This window comes from Malania oleifera, chromosome 13 (assembly GCF_029873635.1).
Source record: "Malania oleifera isolate guangnan ecotype guangnan chromosome 13, ASM2987363v1, whole genome shotgun sequence".
Taxonomy (NCBI): Eukaryota; Viridiplantae; Streptophyta; class Magnoliopsida; order Santalales; family Ximeniaceae; genus Malania; species Malania oleifera.
Genome location: NC_080429.1, coordinates 14,358,958 through 14,378,740, shown reverse-complemented (window position 1 = coordinate 14,378,740; position 19,783 = coordinate 14,358,958). Strand labels below are relative to the sequence as shown.

Genomic DNA, 19,783 nt, shown 5'->3' with positions numbered 1-19,783 from the left:
AAATCTTGCAAGATGGTCCAGCGAGATTTGCCACTCATCAGCTTACAGATTATTTTCGAAGCAAAACTCGCTATTTCGTTTTGTTAGATTTGCAGGAAAACAAATGCCACACGTCATCACCAGAAGCTGTGCTTGTGGCAAATCTTGCTACTTGATTTAGTAAGATATGTTTAAATCTCGCTGGATGAAGTAGCAAGATTATGTGAGTATCATTTTGTGAAATATTTTTTTTAAATAGGGTATTATTTAATATATTATTTTAAAATAATAATAAACGGTGGAAAAACTCATCTGTGTTGGCTTCTCTTATCCGAATTATGAACAAACACGCGCGCGCACACACACTCTCACGCTTGCTCTCTCTCTCTCTCTCTCTCTCTCTCTCTCTCTCTCTCTCCATGGGAATTCTTGAGCCCAAAGTTTGCCCTTCTTTCACCACCAATAACCCTCATCTCCACCATTTCTCATTCAGAATTCACCATCCCAAGCTTCACAGCCGCAGACCGATCAAATCCTTAAGGGCTTCAATCAAGCCTCCGCCGCCAGAATTCGATTTCAGATCAGAAATACTGAGTGATTCTCGAGCCGCAATTGCTCAAACCCATCCCGAGCTGCTCGATTTGTCCGACAATGGGGGCCTGGTTCTCGTCAGGAAGAGCCAATTCGGGCCGGTGCCGCCGTGGAGGACTGAGTTCGTGGAGCCGGAGGCGATTTGGTTGGTTGGGACTACGCATATGTCGCGGGCATCGGCGGCCGATGTTGAGCGGGTTGTGCGCGCGGTGAAGCCGGATAATGTGGTGGTGGAACTCTGCAGAAGCAGGCAAGTGTGGCTCATTTTCAGGTTTTGATTGAAATTAGTTTATGTGTGGATAGTATGTGCTCAATAGTGTGGTGATTTGGATGATGAATAAATTTTTCAGAACAGTACCAACAATATTACCGAACAATGAACGATTCCCAAATCAATCATGAGTGTAAAACATAAATTAATTTCAAGATTTGTACTTTGCACCAGGGACTCTATTGTTGGGATCCGAAGAGTTTTGTGGAGTTTGAAGAGAGCGCACAATCTTTTTTCCTTCCTAAATGTGTGAATTAGTCCCCAAATTTTGTTTATTTGAACTTCTACCCTGTGTTGAGTGGGTGCAATTCTTAAAAATACTATTATTTTAATCCCATTATATATTATAATTATTTTTTTATTAATTGAGTGGGGGCTATAGGCCACACATCGAAATGTAAATCTGCCCCTAGGCCCATAAACATGATACGATTATGACTTACCATAAGACTCATTAATTCTATGCTCCCAAAATGTCCGATATTCATCTAGTTCGAATTTTATAAAGCAGGCCATGTAAGTCCAAAAAGAATTCTAACAATCTTCCACATGGACTACATAGCCAAAGTTTTGCTAAAAAATAATAAAAAAATCTTCGGACTAAAATACACAGGACTTAGTCACAACAAAAAATATTAAATGTGAGCAAACACCATCTAACATAATAGTCCATAATGAGATCATGCATTTCCAACTGTGCAAAAAGTCATATCCGAGGTGAGAATATATATTAACATCATGTAGGTCAAAAGACTCAAAACACACATAACCTCATGACCATACACATAGGTCAAGAATGAAATCATGCAAATCTAACATTACACTATCAAAACATACACAATATCATGACTGTAGGTGCAACATAGGAGTATGGTCAAAACAAGCACGGAAAAATGCAACAGCATGGCAAAATGCGATCAACATGCTTGTTTTGTATACGGTCCAAACATTTGCCAAAGATTTTTCCAGCTTCAAAGAAGCTCATCGAGACAAAAAAAAAAAAATCTTGGTATATCATATAATGAAATTGGGTCTAAATGTCTCCACTAGCCTCAGCATCCATCAAGATGCATATGCTCCTCACAGGCATCAATCGAGACCAATACCAAAATATCTCTAAAACATATTATGATAAGATCGAATCATAATGTGTCTATGTTTCACAAATGAGGCTACATCAAAATATCAATTGAAATTAATTTCAGAATGTCTTTAAATACATTATAACAAGACAACAATCTCAATATTCCATAAATGAGACCAAACAAAATGCCTCAGCATATGCAATCCATAATATGGCCATAATCGAAATTCACATAAGTGATCATAATAAGCAACAATTAAATTGATCAATTTACATAATTCTCAAGAATATTATAATCATCAAAACCTAATTAGCATCTATCATTATTACGCACTCCCTCTAGCTTAAAACATTAAAGGGTTTTAACAGCACCAATGCTAGTTTCATGTTCTGAAAAGCTTTAGGAGTCAATCCCTTAGTTAGAGGATCTGCAATTATTTGCTCTGTGGGCCTGTGGCTATATGCTCAATATGAGTTCGTCTATCTTGGATTTTCCATCTAAAAAAAAGTACTTGATATCTATGTGCTTTGATTGTTAAGAACTCTTATTGTTTTGAGAGAAGCTAACAACATAGTATTATCACTGCATACCAATAATTGTTTCATAATGGAATCAACCATGCGAAGGGAGTCCTGTGATAAAATCCCGCAATCACAAAGCCTGACAAGTCGCCTCATAACAGGCAATGAACTTTGCCTCCATAGTCGAGGAAGCTGTAAGTGTTTGTTTAACACTCTTCCAAGATACAACTCCTTCTGTCATCATAAAAACATAACCGGACTTGGATTTCCTATCATCTATGCAACTCATGGTTTTAAATCAGAGTAGCGGGTAGTGTAATGTAACGGTAATGGGAAGCGGGAGTTGCGGATGTTACATAATGGGAAGAGGTGTTACAGCTGTGACTTTTTTTCAAGCATGCACAACCTTGTGTATATTAGTGTATATGCATGTTTTAAGCTTTTAATCCTTCCTAGAAAGAGTTTTAGTATAGTTTGGATTCTTTAGTTCAACTAACTAAGTTGTTTGGTAAGGGCAAAAAATTTACATTTGTTTTAAATCACCATTGATAGAAATATTACGTGTGTGTGTGTGTGTGTGTGTGTATTTATACTTTCTCATCATTCTTATGCATGATAAATTCTTGTGTGATAAATTAATTAATAAAACAAAATACATTATACATTCTATTAATCTATTAGACACATAAGACATATGAATATTAAAAATATACGATAACTAGAAAAGAATGTTGAAGTTGAAAAATATAGAATATAAATATCAAATTGCTAATATTATCATAATAAAATATTTTCCTAATGTTAATGGTTATTTAGTTGTTTAGCATTATTATTATGTGTTAGAGTTTTGTTAGTAATAAGTGTGAGTTAGTAAGGGTATTGTGGTCATTCATATTGTACTTACATATATTATAAATAGAGGGAGAGACCTATCATTGAGTTTAGGTCTTCCATTTTACCCAATTACTCAACATATTATAAATAGAGAGAGAGACCTATCATTGAGTTTAGGTCTTCCATTTTACCCAATTACTCAACATGGTATCAGAGCGTGAGCCAAACTAAATCCTATTCTCCTCAACCATTGCCAGAAAACACCATTCCTGCGGTTGTCCTTCCTAGATTTATCTCCATCCCATATTATTTCGCAAAACCAACCTTACACCCATAGATAGACCCCCCCTGACGACTCACCCCACAAAACCCCATTGCTGGAGGACCCCCCACGTGCCCCCACATGCTGGTCAAATGCTGGCAGGGCCAACCCCACTCGTTGGCGTGTGAGTGAATTTCCAGCCACTTTTTTCTTTTTTTTCCTCTGTCATGCTCTGATTCCTTCTCTAGACCATATTATCAAGCTGTTAGATCAATTTTTTGCTAAAAAATTTAACCTTTTCTGACTATGCGCTCGTGGCATTCCGTTAATTTCTGTTCAAGGTTTGTGAAGGCTTCTTTGCGAGTTTTTCGGAGCTGTGGCAGCGTTCATAACTTCATATGCTCAGTCCCTATCTCAGGAACACTTTTCCTAATGGAATTCTCCATGGAATGCTTTATAAGCATAAGATACACTTGATTTGAGTGTTTTCATTTTTCATAATAAGCCCTCTCACTGGCTGAAGTAGTCTCATTCGGTTTTTCACAGGCTCATCTACTCTCAATGCCAAATCCACATTCATAATGGTGAGAAGGAACCTAAGAGACTCAATCCAGTCTTTAAATTGGTCCCAAACAATGTTTTGGTGACAGACAATTGTAGAGGCAGATCAACTGAGGAGATAGTAAGTGAATACATTCATTATGCTAGAAAAAAAATAATAATATCATGCTATACACATAATTTTCTCTTTGTCTATTCAAATGTGGGGCACATGCCAAACCCCCTAGTCATTGTAGTCCAGCCTAAGAATCCCGAATTATAATGTTAAAACAATCCATTTCGTGGCAAAGGAAAGTAATCATATATTATACAACTCAAAATTCAATATTGATAGGGTATCTGAATCTTCAAATGTATAATACCCAATTCAGCTATTGGTAGGGTATCTGAATCTTCAATTGTATTGAAAGGGAAGTTTTATAGGACAGCTATAAGATCAGCTATGCTATATGGATTGGAATGTTGGGCGACGAAGAAACATAATATCCAAAATATAAAAGTTGTTGAGATGAGAATGCTTAGATGGATGAGTGGTAAAACATTGAAAGATAAATTAAGGAATAAACATATTCGTGGTAAGTTAGGTGTAGCTCTTATAGAAGATAAGATAAGGGAGGGACGACTCAGATGGTATGGACACTTGCAACGTAAGCCTTATATTGCACCTGTGAGGAAGAGTGACTTAGTTACTGTGGGGGGCAGTAGAAGGGGTAGGGGTAGACCTAAAATAATTTGGGAGGATATAGTGAGTAAGGATTTAATATCCTTGAATCTATCAAAAGAAATGGTCCATGATCGCATAAATTGACGGAAAATGATTCATATAGCTGACCCCACTTAGTGGGACTAAGGCTTGGTTTTGTTGTTGTTTTGTTATAAAACCCAATTCACTTTCTTTGTCCTAACTAGAAACTTCACAATCAATGACAATCGAGAAGGTATGATCATCAATCATGGAATTGCCATTGCCAATTGCAATCTAGAACAATTTACATGACCATAAAATTCATTTTATTATTCAATCTGTTTCTCCACAATGAACATCATCGATTGTACCCCACTATATGTGAGGACTCAATCAATTATGTCAATTAGTTTTCAAATAATCATGGTCATGTGAGATTACTTTCAAAAATTCCAATTCCATGTCAGTCATGGACTCAAACACATAAGTCCTAATGCTAATAGGAGACTTTAATTTTATTTAATTTTATTTTTCCTTGGTTTTGAAATTTATTTATTGGATATGTGGCCTAAGTTTTTGTATATATACTAACTGAATTTTCTCAAAATTTGAAAATATGGGCACAAGTTTATGTACCGTACTCTCTGTTTCGTGAAGGGTGAGAAACTTTCAAGAAATTAGTGTCCTCAGAACCATCGGGCTGCTCTACATACACATCCTGAAATTAATTTATATTTCATGTTCATGTGCCTGTTATTGACTTGGGAATCGTTTGTTGTTCAGGAATATTGTCGGTATTCCAAAAAATTTATTCATCATTGGAGATTTGGATAGTGTAAACTCAGATTTCTGTGTTTAAAATGGAAGTGCTGATTCACCCTAGGGAAAGGAAAAAAGAAAAAGAAAAAAAGGAAACATGGAAATGGGTTTGAATTGCATTGATTGATTAAAAATTTTCAATTGTCTTCAAAATTTTTCTCAATTTTCAAATAAATCTGAAAATAATATTCTGTAGAAGCAGTACCAGTGAAGTTTTTATTGTATCCAAAGAAAAGTTACTGATTTTTTTTTTCCACCAAGTTCATTGCAGAAAATGCTCTTTTCACAGTTGCAGTAGAAATAGGAAAGATCAATGGAAATTTTACAAAAAAATTGTTGGTTGCGAGTAATGAACAGCTTCAACTTGAATTCCACAAGCCTTACATAAGCACTTGGCTTGTTGTATTGTAGAGTTGTCTCACATTGATCATTTAGTCTCTTCAAATCACTTTATCTCTTTATTGCATCAGTCTATATTTGTTTTAATAACAATTTTAGGGTAGAATATTATGGATGTTGCACTTTTTCCAACCAAATGTTTTCCTAACACATGCAAAACTGAGAGGTTTAACAGTACACACTTCAAATGATGGAAAGAGAGGAAGCTCTATGCCTTGGATCTCCTAGGACTGGCGTTGCCCTAACATATCTAAACCTAAGGAAGGGACAGATGGCATTAAGAAAAACCTTAAGCGGTGGGAGCAATGCCAATAAGGTGTTATTCAGTCCTGCAGTAGCCAGAATTAGTAATTGAAACACATGAGGAAACTCATATCCTTAGAGGATGTTATTGCGCACATTATTATAGAGGACAAAACAAACTTTAGATCAAGGTGGCAAAGGCTAAGAGGTTATTCTCCAAGGCCAACCTACTAGTTCATTCAAAGCCTGAATTTCAAAATGGAAACTTCAAACGCAACAACAAAAGGAATTGCAGACTTGACTTCAAACCCAAGACCTACAACTTTCAAGAATAAAAAGAGTTGTTTCATATATAGAATACTAGGACATCATGGTTCTCAATGTAGACACGTGAAGAGGAATGACAACCTTGACAAACCAAGTGCAAACCTTGTTTGAATGTAGCAGATGTTGTCATCTCTCAAGTGAACATGGTTGCAAACTGGATGCTCTAGGTGGTAGACTAGTGCTACGAGCCACTTGTAGAGGGTGGGAAAGAATGTAAATTCATGGGCGATTATAGGCCCACAGTTTGAGTTAGGATCTAATGGTCTTATACTCTTAGGTTGGGTATTGTCTGCTTTGGCTCACTAGCCTCACAGTTTTGTCCTATAAAACGTGCCTCACATAGTTAGGACCCGAACGATCCTTATAAGCTCAAAATCTCCCTAGTACACATTTGATGTGGGACCGTGACATGCTCGCCTGTCTGATCTCTAGCACCCTCGTCAAAGTGGCACACACACCTTTGTGTATCCACCCACATGATAGTGCCCCCCAAGGTGGTTTTGATACCAAATGTAACAATCTTGAGGTGAGATATTGTCAGCTTTGACCCATTAGCCTCACAATTTTGTCCTATAAGAGATGCCTTATGTAGTTAGGGCCTGAACCATCCTTATGAGCCCCAGATCTCCCTAGTACACATTTGATGTGGGATCATGACACAAGATAATATCATGGATCTGCAGCAATGAGAGAATGTGGAAGATATAGAGGAGAGGAGGGTAAGAAAAAGAATATGGAAGAAGGAAGAGAAGGAAGGAGATATAGTGAGGAAATCACATGTTCACTTTAGTTCAAACTCATCAACAACCTGCTCCTATATGGCTTTCACATGCTATTTATGAAAGCCAATAACACAAGAAATTACACGTTTACCCCTAAAACTACATGAAACACCAAACAAACCTGTTAATTACACAAATATTACAAACAAGCCCCCAAAACAAAATCCTAGTCTAATTAAATTGCATAATAAACCAATGTTTTAAAAGGCTTAATCAAGGCTCGCCTTGAGGCTCAATCTAAAATATCAAATCCCAAAAAAGCTAATGCATTACATGTCGAAGCTTATGCATTTGTACAAAATGCACGCCTTTTGCATCTTTTTACTTGAGACTTACGCATTTTGGGTGTGCAACTTTCAAGTAAGATTTGGCTAGAAAATATTGATTCCATGTTTATATAAAAGGAATGTCATAATATGAGTTGATTTCTTAAACTCTTGAACCTCAATCTTTTCAAAAAAATTGAGTTGTATCTTAGATCTTGAAAAATAATTTGAACTTTGTAATGTTATAGCTATCTCTTGTCATGATTTATGTAATGAATTTAAGTTAGCAATTTTTTTTGAGTGGCCAACAAGTAGTTTGCAAATTATATTTGATTTTTCTTTTTACATTATATTTGTGATTTTCTTAATTTTTTCTTTATTCTCAAAATATATAACTTGTTTACATATTTTTATCTAAAAAAAAAAAAATCTCAAAAGGCTTACGCCCCAACACCTTAGGGCTTATGCCCCAACGCCTTAAGGCTTACGCCTCACCTCTTAAGGGTTAGAGCGCCCCGCCTTTTAAAACATTGTAATCAACTATTAACTAAACCCAAGAATCCTCGACCTAGTTCTTTTGAACGAGTCTCTAACAAGGGTTGGACCATGCCCATGGTCGAGCTTCTTGTCTTGCATTAAATATTTTGGGAAAAAAATTGGCCTCGAGTTTTCAAATGTCGGAGGATCAAAAGTAAGATACAAACTTGGACTCCTCGAAAGCTGTAGTTTGAGTGATGCAAGAAACCACGTTCCACTGGTAGCATGGTAGCACTATAGACTTGAATTGAGAATTGACATCAATAAACACATTGGGAATGACAAACTCAACAATAGGAATGTTTAAAAGACTTTGGATGTCTTCAAGCTCATGAATTTCCTTGCTTGTAGTGTCATCAAGTTGAGTAACTTTTACATGATCAATAATCTCAAATTCATTGTCTATTTGGTTGGTAGAGTAGATTTCAAAATGATCTTACTGTTATATTGGAAAATGTACATGCTCTCATGTCCTTGAGTCAAACCCAAATCATTTTCAAGGAGAACCAAGGAGTACATGACTAATATTCATAGGTATGGTATCACACTGAACATTATCAAAATGGTCACCCATTTGAATAGGAACCAGACCCCTTTCACAAACATGCAAAGTAGTGTTATTAACCCAAGATATGTCATAAGGCTTTGGGTGGGGTTCCAGATGAAGTTGCATATGAGTGCCTCCATTTCTAGAAACCACATTCATAGGTCCTGTCAATGGTGAATTTGTAAACATTTTCTCCATGCTTAAGAAGGTATGGAATGGCTTGATAGTCTTGATTGTCGTGCTGAAATGAAACAAATTCACTTAGAAAACTCACAAAGTGCAGTGATAAAACCTGATTTTTTCTGCTAGCAGTGACAATTTTGTAGTGTTTCGTATCAAAATTCATGCTTGCTTGCAATATATCATGTCTGCAACCAAAATATCATGCTGCAGATGAAAATATCATGAAAAAAATCCATATATTGTTGCTGGAGCAATACCTTGTGAAACTGAAATATACAGGACAGACTGGTAGGTTTCTTCACATGCGTTGCTGGCATGTGGGATGTGTGAGCCTTCGGCGAGGGTCCTCTGCTAATGAAATTTCAGGTGAAGGTAGATCAGGGGGTGGGGATTGCAATAGTGGTGGTGATGTGCAGAAATAATCCCAGGAAATTAGGGATTTCAGAGGGGCCGATTGCTGGAAACTTTTGGCCAGTGCGCGGGACTTCATAAGTGATTGGATGGTGATGAAATTTCAAGGGAGATGGTTTTGGGTGGTTCTGTTTTCAATGGTATGGGTGCTGTTGCAAGATGATGTCTGGAAATTAGGGGGCCATTTGGAATCATTGTCAAATATTATAAAAATGAAAACTGAAAATCAGAAACATAAACTGAAAACTGAAAATTAGCAACCTGTTTTGTTAATATTTATAAAAATAAAATAAATTAAAATTTAATAAAACAAATGCTCATTTTTGTCCTTGAATCAATTAACAATTTTAAAAATATGATTAAAATATTAAAAATACAAAATAATGCAAATTAAAAATACTATAACAAAAATAAGAAATTATTATAATAAATCATGATAATTTGACTTATTTATTATATTTCAAGATTCACTTTACTAGAATAATTTTGTTGTACATGACAATTGAAAATAGTTGAAGCATATTGTAAATGGTTTTTATTATTTTTTAAAAAATTTTCTTGTAATTTTGTGGACATTTTTATTTTAATATAATTTATATTGATATGATCATTTAATTTTAATTTTAATTTTAATTGAAAATTATGTATAAAATAAATTATGTAATTCAAAGAAGTTAATTTTGGATTTTGAAATATTCTGGCCACTGGTTGCAAAAACAATTGAAAACCATAAACTTGGTTTTCAGTTTTTTTTTTCACAAACAATTGAAAATCCACAGTAGAAACAAAAAACTGACAACCTAAGGGGCCGTTTGGTATCATTTTCAAAAATTAGAGAAACGAAAGCCATAAACGAAAACTAAAAACCAGAAATAGAAACTGAAAATTAGAAACCAGCAACTATTTTGGTTAATATTTATAAAACTAATACAAATTAAAAACATAATTAAAAAATGCTCATTTTCATCTTTAAATCAAATAATGTTATAAAAATTGATTAAAATGATAAAATTACAAATATTGCACATTAAAAAAATTACTATAATAAAATAAAATTTATTATAATTTTTTTACTTAATTGTTTGACTTTCAAATTTTGCTTTACAATAAAAAATTTACTGGACATGACAATTAAAAAATAGTAAAACTATTTTGTAATTGGCTTTATAACTATTTTTTGAAATTTATGTATATTTTTATTTTAATTATATTTAAATTCATATGATCATTGAATTTCGATTTTAATTTAAAAGTATATAAAACAAATAGTTTAATTCAAAAAACTATTTCTAGATATTAAAATTTCTAGCAACAGATTGCCAAAACAATTGAAAATCATAAAATTTGGTTTTTCAGTTTTTTGGCAAAAAGCTGAAAACCGGCAACAAAAACAGAAAATTGACAACATAAACTAACGCGTTTTTATAATCTGTTTCACTCTGGAGAAATAGTAATAGAAAACAAAAAACAGCAACAATACCACACGGGCACTAAACAAATTTTTATTATCCGTTTCATCATTGCCTAGAATTAAAAATAGAAAACAAAAAACAATAATAATACTAGACAGGTCCTAGGGTTTTGAAACCAGGGGCACGACTTTAATTTTTAAAGAAGTGCAGAACAGCAGAGAACAAGAAAACCAGAACAAAGAACAAATGGTGCAGGACAGCATCAAGGATCTGCAGCCATGATGAGAAAATGTGGGAGAGATAGGAAAGTAGAGGGAAGGAAGAAGGAAGAAGGAAGAAGGAAGAAGGAAGAGAAGGTAGTAGCTACAAGGGGGAAAATAACGCGTTCACTTCAATTCAAATTCATCAAAAACCTGCTCCTGCATGTCTTTCACACACTATTTATAAGAAAGCTAATGACACAGAAAATTACACATTTACCCCTAAAACTACATGAAACTAGAAAACAACCCCTAAATTACACAAATATTACAAACTTCCAAATGCTCATAGGCCTCCAACCGTCCTTGACTCAATTCTTTTGAATGAGTCTCCAACAAGGGTCCGCCCATGGTCTGGCTTCTTGTCTTACATCACACTTATTATGGGAAAATCATATCACTAATGTATTTCATGTTCCTGATATTTGAGTGCATCTTACATGTCACTTCTTGGGAAGGTTGAAGTGAAGTTCTCGCTTGAATATGATTAGCTTGTGCTGGCTAACAACAATGTCTTTGTGCGGAAGGGTTATTATAGTCAAGATCTTTATTTTTTAAGTATACTCAAAACTGTGAAGGAAAATGCACCTATTTCTTTTGCTTATTTAATTGATTGTATTGATTTATGGCATGGTAGGTTAGGACATATTAGCTTATCACGTGTAAAGAAATGAAAGAAACTGTTTTGGTTTCTTTATTTTGCTTGAGGTATGCATTAATGTGAAATCTGTGTTGAAGCTTAAAAAAGTGTAAATCAGTAGATTGACTAAATTATTGAATTGAATTCATGCATATTCAGGTGACTAGAAGAAACTATGACTAAAGAAGGAAAGTGATACCATGAAAATTTTATTGAAACTATTCCAACTACATTACTGTATGCCCTTATAAGAGATAAAGATGAGGCAGTTGAAGTATTCTAAATATATATATGTATCTTTAAATATAAGAATGCACTTTTAGAACCAACTAAAGATGAAAGTTAAAAGGCCTATGTCTAATAGAGGAGGAGAATATGAATATGGACCTTGAAATATGTGAAAAAGGAATTACATGAAGTCACCTCCATATTCACTTGAATTTAATGTTTTAGAAATAAAAATAGAACTTTGGAAAGAAATGATGAACTTTTTGCTAATATGCTCCACCACACCCAACAATTTTTTTTTCCCCTTTTGTTGGGGGGGGGGGGGGGGGATACTTTCTCCTTGTCATATGCAAACTAGTATCTCTTTTTAAAAACTTGGAGGCATCCTAATTTTAAATACTTTAAAGGGGGATATTTGTCTAAGTTAATGCTGTCAAAACCTAAAAGTAGAAAGATTTGGATCTAGAACCGTTGACTGTATGTTTATTGGATGTGCAGAACATACTGCTGCCTATGAGTTCTTAGCTCTTAAATGTGGTTTGTTGGGTGAGAGCATGATAATAGAAACCAAAAATGCAAAATTTTTTGAACATAGGTTGAGAATCAAGAAATAATTGCTTGCACACCTAATATTGAATTTGAAATTGAAAATTTTAGAATAGAATTAGGGAGAAGTAAAAGATAAGAGGGAAGATATTAACTTTGGAGACCAATACTACACTTAGTTGATAATGATCCTCTCACTTACCATGATGCTACAATCTCACTTGATGGACTTTTTTGGGAAGAGGCTAGAAACAACAAGAATGAATTAATCATGTATAGCTGTTATTGGGAATTACTAGATTTGCCTCTTCGTAATAAACACATAGAGTGTGTAAGTGAATATTTTAAATAAATTTTAACCTAACGAGTCAATCGATAAATTTAAGGCAAGATTAGTTGGTAAAAATTACACATTGTTAGAATATCACTTTACCTAAAAGCTTCAACTGTTAGGTTGTGGGCTAACAATGTATATGAAGCATTAACACTCCCCTGCACGTGCAACTCAATTGCATGTGGAGAGATAAACACACAATGAGTGACACCTACATTGGGAACATGGTAGACTTTTAACAAGCTTACATTAAATGTGGGCAACAATAGTAGAACCTAGGACCTCCTAGCAACCATGGCTCTAGTAAAATGTTAGATTACCACTTGACTAAAAGCTTAAGTTGTTAGGTTATTGACCAACAATATATATGAAGCCATTTTTTAATTTTTCTCTTGTGGAAAGTTGGAAAACAATTAAAAAAATGTTTTCCAACGTTCTATACAAATCTTAGAAAATTGGAAAATATGGTGGCATTTTTGTAATTTTATTTCAAACTGGAGATAGAAAATAAAATTGTTTTTCACAAAGGCCCTAAATGTTTTCTAGTTTCATAGTTTGATACAAGAGATCTAGGAGACAATAATGAAATATTGGGTGTAAAGATTACTATAGCAGATAATAACATAATGCTATCGTGAGAATCTTACGTAGAAAGAAAACTTAAAATATTTGATTGCTTTGACCAGAGATGTGTTTCCACAAATGCTAATACAAAATTAAAGAAGAATAGAGTTGATAGTGTATCGTAATCTGAATATGCCAAGATAATTGGTAGCTTGAAGCATTTAGTGAACTATACTCGTCCTGATTCAGCATATGTCGTTAGTAGACTAAGTAGATATAATCAAAATCCTGACCATGACCATCAGAATGCTTTAAAAAGATTAGTAAGATACTTAAGAAGTGCCATGGATTATGACATCATGTATAGTGGATTTCTTGTTGTGCTAAAAAAATGCAACAATGCAAACCGAATTTCTGATTCAAATTACAAGAAATCCACTAGTGGTTATGTTTTCACCGTAAAAAGAGGGTGTTGCGTCTTGGAAATCTGCCAAAAAAACATTTATAGCTATGCACCTTGTAATATGAGTTTATTGCCTTAGAGATGTCAGGAACTAGCGATAAGTGTCTAAGAAATTTCTTAGCTGATATCCATTTATATGTGAGAGTTGGGACCTGTACCATTTGGGTCAATGCATTGTGATTGCTAGGTTGTAATATCCTATGCGAAGAATAAAACTTGTAGTGGGAAAAATAGGCGTACACTTTAAGACATATTGTAAAACAACTACTTGTTGATGGCATAATATCCTAGCTTATGCGCAGTTAGAGATGAATTTGTTTGATCTTTTGACTAAACCATTAGGTAGAAAACTAGTGTGTGATTCATTGATGGGAATAAAACTTATGCTTATGACCAAAGGTCAAAAAAGAGGTGATGTAACCTATGTGATTGGAGATTCTGTGAAGTAGATTCATATGGTTAATAACAAGTCATGCACTGTCATTCATTCTTATTTTGCAGATTCATGTGGTGTGGACTGCAAAACTGCAACGTGTGAGGTTCTTAATTAATAGTACATCGCTTATGGATGGTGGTTTATTTGAGATGCACAATTGATGGATTCACCTGTATAAGTGGGGAGTGGAGCTGTTCCTATGTGATTTTAGACATGATTGCTAAAGTGCTCATGAAATCACGGCAAGGCCATGTTGAACAATTAGACTTGAAAAGCTTATGTGGATGGTAAGCTCGATGGATAACAATAGGGAACTATTGTTCATAGAGATTTAATATCTAATCTTAAGTCTTGCGGGTCACAACTTTTTATCATTCTGGGTCTGCCCGAAGGGCATGATACACAATGCAGTATCTTCTAATTGATTAATCTAGACATTCCTTCAGCCTTTTGAACTTATGGTGGATTGCTGGTTTTGAATGTTGAACTTGAATTTCAAGAGACTTAGCCATGCACTTTCTCCTCACACTTGGCTTGCGGTGTTGTATAGTTTTCCCGCATTGATTATTAGTTTTCTTAGAATCACTAAATATGAGATGCTACTTGGACTTCGTGAATTTAACAAATACTAAGAATCTCCGCATGCGCATAAGGCAATGTGCGACCCATTCATTTTGAAGGAGCTTGATATGGAATTGGAAATAGGTTAACTAGGCGCAACGCAGGCATTCATTGCGTGCAAGGATGTCCAAATCCTTTGTTCCATGCCTTGCAAGTGGGCCTAAATCCATCCCATATTTTACCTTTCTTGATTTTGGATTCTCTAGGACTCGTCTTGACCTTCTAAAGGTAATTAATCATTGCCTTGACTTATTCCCTCTATGGCAACCACCAATCACCTCTTTGATTCTTGCCATCAATCAACCATTATTAATTAGCCATTGGTAGCTAGTTGTTATTGATTCATCATTTACTTCCAGCTCCCCCACAACCAGCCCCCCCCCCCCCCCCCCACCACACACACATATTGCTACCACGAGATCATTGATGAATGTGCGCACAATGGGAAGGGCTGCTGTATCTTGGTGGTGGTCATCAAATACCTTTCGCATTAAGACAAGGGGCATAATGTTCTTTACAGCATTCTCTTTGATTGTTGCCATCAATCAACCATTATTAATTAGCCGTTGGTAGCTAGTTATTATTGTTTCATCATTTACTTCCCGCTCCCCCCCCCCCCCCTTCCCCCTTCTCCATACACACACATATTGCTACCACGAGATCATTGATGAGTGTGCAAGGGCTGTTGTATCTAAGGGGGTGGTCATCAAATACCTTTTGCATTGAGACAAGGGGCATATTGTTCTTTATATCATTCTCTTATTTGCATCCAATTACATTTCTTTTTTACAACATAATATAGACAAGATTTTTATTTATTTATATATATATATTTGTGTGTGTGCAAGCCAACTTCCGTACAAGACTATCAATCCCTCAAATTTAAAATTTTAGTGCTATTATGCATATTGATGATGTGAAACTCAAGTTAAGTATTGAGTGCCATGGGATTCACTGGAGAAAATTCTAAGAGATAAAACTTTTGCTTGTTAAAAGTAGAGATAAGGTTATTTCCATTAAGAGCAAAAAAATCCAAATTTTCTACTTTTCAACTTTTTAAGCTCCTAGAAAGTTATAACACATTTAATTAAATGTGTTTGACCTCCATAATGTTAAATTGAGTGGGGGCAGCTTCAAATATTTTTAATAGGTTGTAATATCATATTGTAATGTTACAATGGAATTATCGTTACTGAGAAGTTGGGTTGTTAGCCCACACCTGGGTACATATAGATCATCCTATGCCTTGTGTAATTGACTTTTGTACATTCAAAATGCAGTAACAAAAACCCTATATGTAAATGAGATTAGTATTGCAACCTGGATTTGGTTAATGAACATGCTTGTTAGATTGGAAAACGGGATTCAGTAGATGTCAAACTTGTTTATCTTCAATCCACAGCTTAACTTCAATTTCTGCAGAGTTCATCTTCAGAGCTGGGATTATGTACATCTCAGATGATGGTGCGAATCATCGGCAGTTAGGATCAAATATGTTCTCTTTGAGTGGGACGGGGTTTTTTGGTTCAATTGGTCGAAGCATTGACTTAGGTAATTACAAAATATTTGCACATCGTCATGTGCTGATTGGTGAAGCAGAGCAATTAACTTATTGTTCTTCTGAACGGCAGGAGGGCAAAGTGCTCTAGCATTACGCATTCTTTTGGCAATTTTTTCGTCCAAAATCTCTTCGGATATCAACCGCCCTTTTGGGGATGAGGTAGTTGACTTGAAATACTTAGTTTTTGGGGTGCGCTGATGTAAAAGAAACTGGAAAATGTGTTTATTCATTCAATCATAATTGAAGGAAACTTCTGTTCCCTCATTTGCAGTTCCGTGCTGCTCGGAAAGCATCTGAAGAAGTTGGGGCTCAGATAGTTTTGGGGGATCGGCCAATTGAAATAACAGTATGGATGAAATTTTTTTAATCATAATTGTTGTGTCTTAATGTGATAAAGATTTTTTTTGATGTGTTTCTTGCAGCTTGAAAGGGCTTGGACATCTCTAAAATGGAATGAAAAACTCAGCTTAGTAATGTCAGTTGTTCGTGGAATAACTTTGTCATCTGATGCATCTAGGATAAATCTGAAGGTTTTTATTCTATTGATGCTTACATATCATCTACATACAGATCCAAATTTTGTTCTATATATTCGTGAGTTGCAGATGATCTGTTAAAGCTGAAAGGAAGGGCGAGGAGTGGCTTCTAATGCCAAACTCCCTCCTTTTCTACTGAAAATAACATCATCATCTGATGTTATTTCCTAATGCTTGATGCTGACTACGTTGTATTTTGAGAGTACCAGGTTAAAATGTCACGATAATCACTGTAACCTTGCTTTTGAAATTAAAAGTAAAATGTGAGCCATGTCGGCTTGTTGGGAGGCAAGGTTTGTGTAGGCATTCGTGATCCATTTAACATATATAAATTAAAATTTTGTTCTTTTGAAACTCTTCCATAAACTCTGAAACCAAAATGCTATTTGATTTTCCAATTCTTGCTCTCTGCATAAGATCATGGCATGTAAGTTTCAATGCCTGTTTATGTAGGGTAGGGGAAGTTTTGGGCATTTTCTGTGTCATATTGAAATGAGGAGAATAGCCATTACACGGGTGAAAGATGATTTCAGAATGAGGACTCAAAGTTGATCATAACTTCAAGATTTTATATGCTGTGTTTGCATATCTTTATTAGAATCCTGAACTCATCCATAATCATTCATAATTTTTTACAGGAATCAAGTACGGATGATGATGCCTTTCAGCTCTACAAGAAGCTAAGTTTTTCGTATCCTTCCCTCCTGCAGCCTCTTATACATGAGCGCGACACAGTAAGGACATCTCCCTCGAGAAAATCCAACATCACCTAAAAATTCCACACACCCCCCCCCACCCCCCCAAAAACTCCCTCTTTCTTTTGGTAAATACTTCCTGTCCAAATTTAGATAAAAGAATCCTCTAAAACAATGTTATTGTGACGACTGAATGCATGTCGGCTACTTCATACCTTTGATTTCCATTTTTCAGAAATGCAACCAATTTCATTGCGATGGCTCAAATATTACAGGCCACATGCTGTTTCTTAGCCTGTAGCAGCCCTCAAAACTAAATTGATCTTCTTCTTCTTCTTCTTATTTGCAGTATCTTGCGTGGTCTTTAAAGCGGAGCAAAGCTGTAAATAACAGTAGGAGAGTGGTTGGGATAATTGGAAAAGGCCACATGAATGGGGTGATATATGCACTTGTTTCAGACCAGGGGAACCTGCGGTTTCGAGATCTTGTAGGAAGAAAGCCATCTGGTGGCAGCTCTGATGGATGGATTGCTACCCTTGTCAAAAATTTGTTTAGAGACGCCGTCATTGGCACCCTATTGTGGGCATTATTTGAACTTGCTAGGAATCTATTGTAGACTACAGAGATCACATTCATCCCAAATTATTATTTTTTGTTTGAAGTGGGAGTGAATCTGCCATTGGATGAGTGACCATTTGTTATTTCTCTCTCGTTTATTCTTTTTCTTTTATTTCAAGAATCCTAATATTAGGAAAACAGATAATGCAATTCATTAGTTGTGATTAAGCATAGGCTTGGGGTTTAATGGTGGATCTAATATGGTAGAATAGAATTGAGGTTCAATCATGTTTCTCATTTTGAGAATCAGAGAGCAATTAGGCTGGTTTTGAATAATTGAGGTTGAATTGAGCCTTAATTTGGGAATTGGAGAGCAGTTGAGCTTAGTTTGATGAATGTTATTCAGTTGAGCCTAAATTTGAGAGGTGGAGAGCAATTAAACTCATCAACATTTGCAAGCATGAATTTCAGACCTTAAATTTGAATTTGGATAGATTTAGATAAATTTCATTATGATTTTATATATTATCATATTCGAATCCAATACTTTATCATAGGATTAGAGGAGTTAAAAGAAGTAATTCTGCCTCAATTTGGGAACTTGGAATGATTTGGGTTTGGTTTTGAAGAACTGATGTCCAATTGGCCTCGATTGGGAATAGGAGTGCCATTAGCTTAGGTTAGGTGGTTTGAGGACTTATCATTTTGGATTAATTTGGACTCCAATGTTTCATGTGTGATATTTGACTTTTGTGCTTGCTTGTATGTCTAGGGGAAGGTGGAATTTAGAGTACGTAGACTCCTCATTTTCTTCTTTTGCTTCGACACCAATAAGGAGAATGTACTCGTAAGAACAAAGCTTTCACGGTGAGATGAGAGGGAAGAGAGCTTGAATGTAACATTTAGAGAGAGAGAGAGAGCCAGGAAACAAAGCTCTCACACTTTTCTCTTGATTTGTCCAATTTTTGGAGTTATTGCAGGAAACAACTCAAAATCCATCAAAACAAAAATCTCAGATAAAAAAACTAGGAAAATAAAAAGAAAATTTGGCTGAAAAGATCTTTGAGGCTTTAGTTAGAAAAAGTTAGAAATATCAAGTTTTAAAGAGATCAAAAAAACCAAAGTTAAGTGTCTCTTATAATTTTATATGAGGCATATTAGAAAACAATAATTGAAATAATTACGTATTCATCAGACGATAATGGTCGCCTAGTCATCAAACGAAGATCGTTAAATCATTAAGTGACAAAATGAACAAGTATCGGTCAAGCATGTTAATGATAATAAGGTTTTATCAATTACAGTAAGGTTTTAAAGTTTAGAAATAGATTGAATTTATTATTATGATTAATGACTTGAATTTATAAGTTATAACCATACAATTTCAGGGTAGCAATGATTTAGGCACAATTTGGATTTTCATTGTAATTCTAAGTTTGACTTAGAATAGATATAAATAGGTGACTTATCTTGTAAACATTTTCAACTTAATTCAAAAAATATAAAACAATAGTCCAATACCAAACAAATCTCAGTGTCTTTTATCCTTTTTTCTCTATATCTCTTTCTCTCTCAATTTCTCTTCTTAATATCTTCCCACTCTATCTCTCGTTATCTATCCTAATA

At 34.9% G+C, this 19,783-nt stretch overlaps 1 protein-coding gene across 2 annotated transcripts; it reads left to right on the top strand.

Moving 5' to 3' along the window:
* The first annotated feature begins 317 nt into the window (after positions 1–317).
* Positions 318–18,260, top strand: LOC131146817 (uncharacterized). 2 transcript variants are annotated; one of them, XM_058096612.1, is made up of 7 exons: positions 318–820; positions 16,230–16,358; positions 16,439–16,527; positions 16,640–16,714; positions 16,791–16,898; positions 17,543–17,638; positions 17,949–18,260. In XM_058096612.1, the coding sequence occupies exons 1-7, from the start codon at positions 793–795 to the stop codon at positions 18,213–18,215; spliced, it is 792 nt and encodes a 263-aa protein (XP_057952595.1). In that variant the 5' UTR covers positions 318–792; the 3' UTR covers positions 18,216–18,260. The 2 variants fall into 2 exon arrangements, with proteins under 2 accessions (XP_057952595.1, XP_057952593.1); XM_058096610.1 differs by having other exon boundaries at positions 335–820; positions 16,243–16,358.
* Positions 18,261–19,783: the final 1,523 nt, after the last annotated feature.

Excerpts from the sequence above, each read along its gene's own strand:
- LOC131146817 (XM_058096610.1), top strand. The coding sequence starts at position 399 with ATGGGAATTCTTGAGCCCAAAGTTTGCCCTTCTTTCACCACCAATAAC. Across the intron at positions 16,528-16,639 it reads ACCGCCCTTTTGGGGATGAG|TTCCGTGCTGCTCGGAAAGC; the intron begins GTAGTTGACTTG and ends CCTCATTTGCAG. Across the intron at positions 16,899-17,542 it reads CATCTAGGATAAATCTGAAG|GAATCAAGTACGGATGATGA; the intron begins GTTTTTATTCTA and ends AATTTTTTACAG.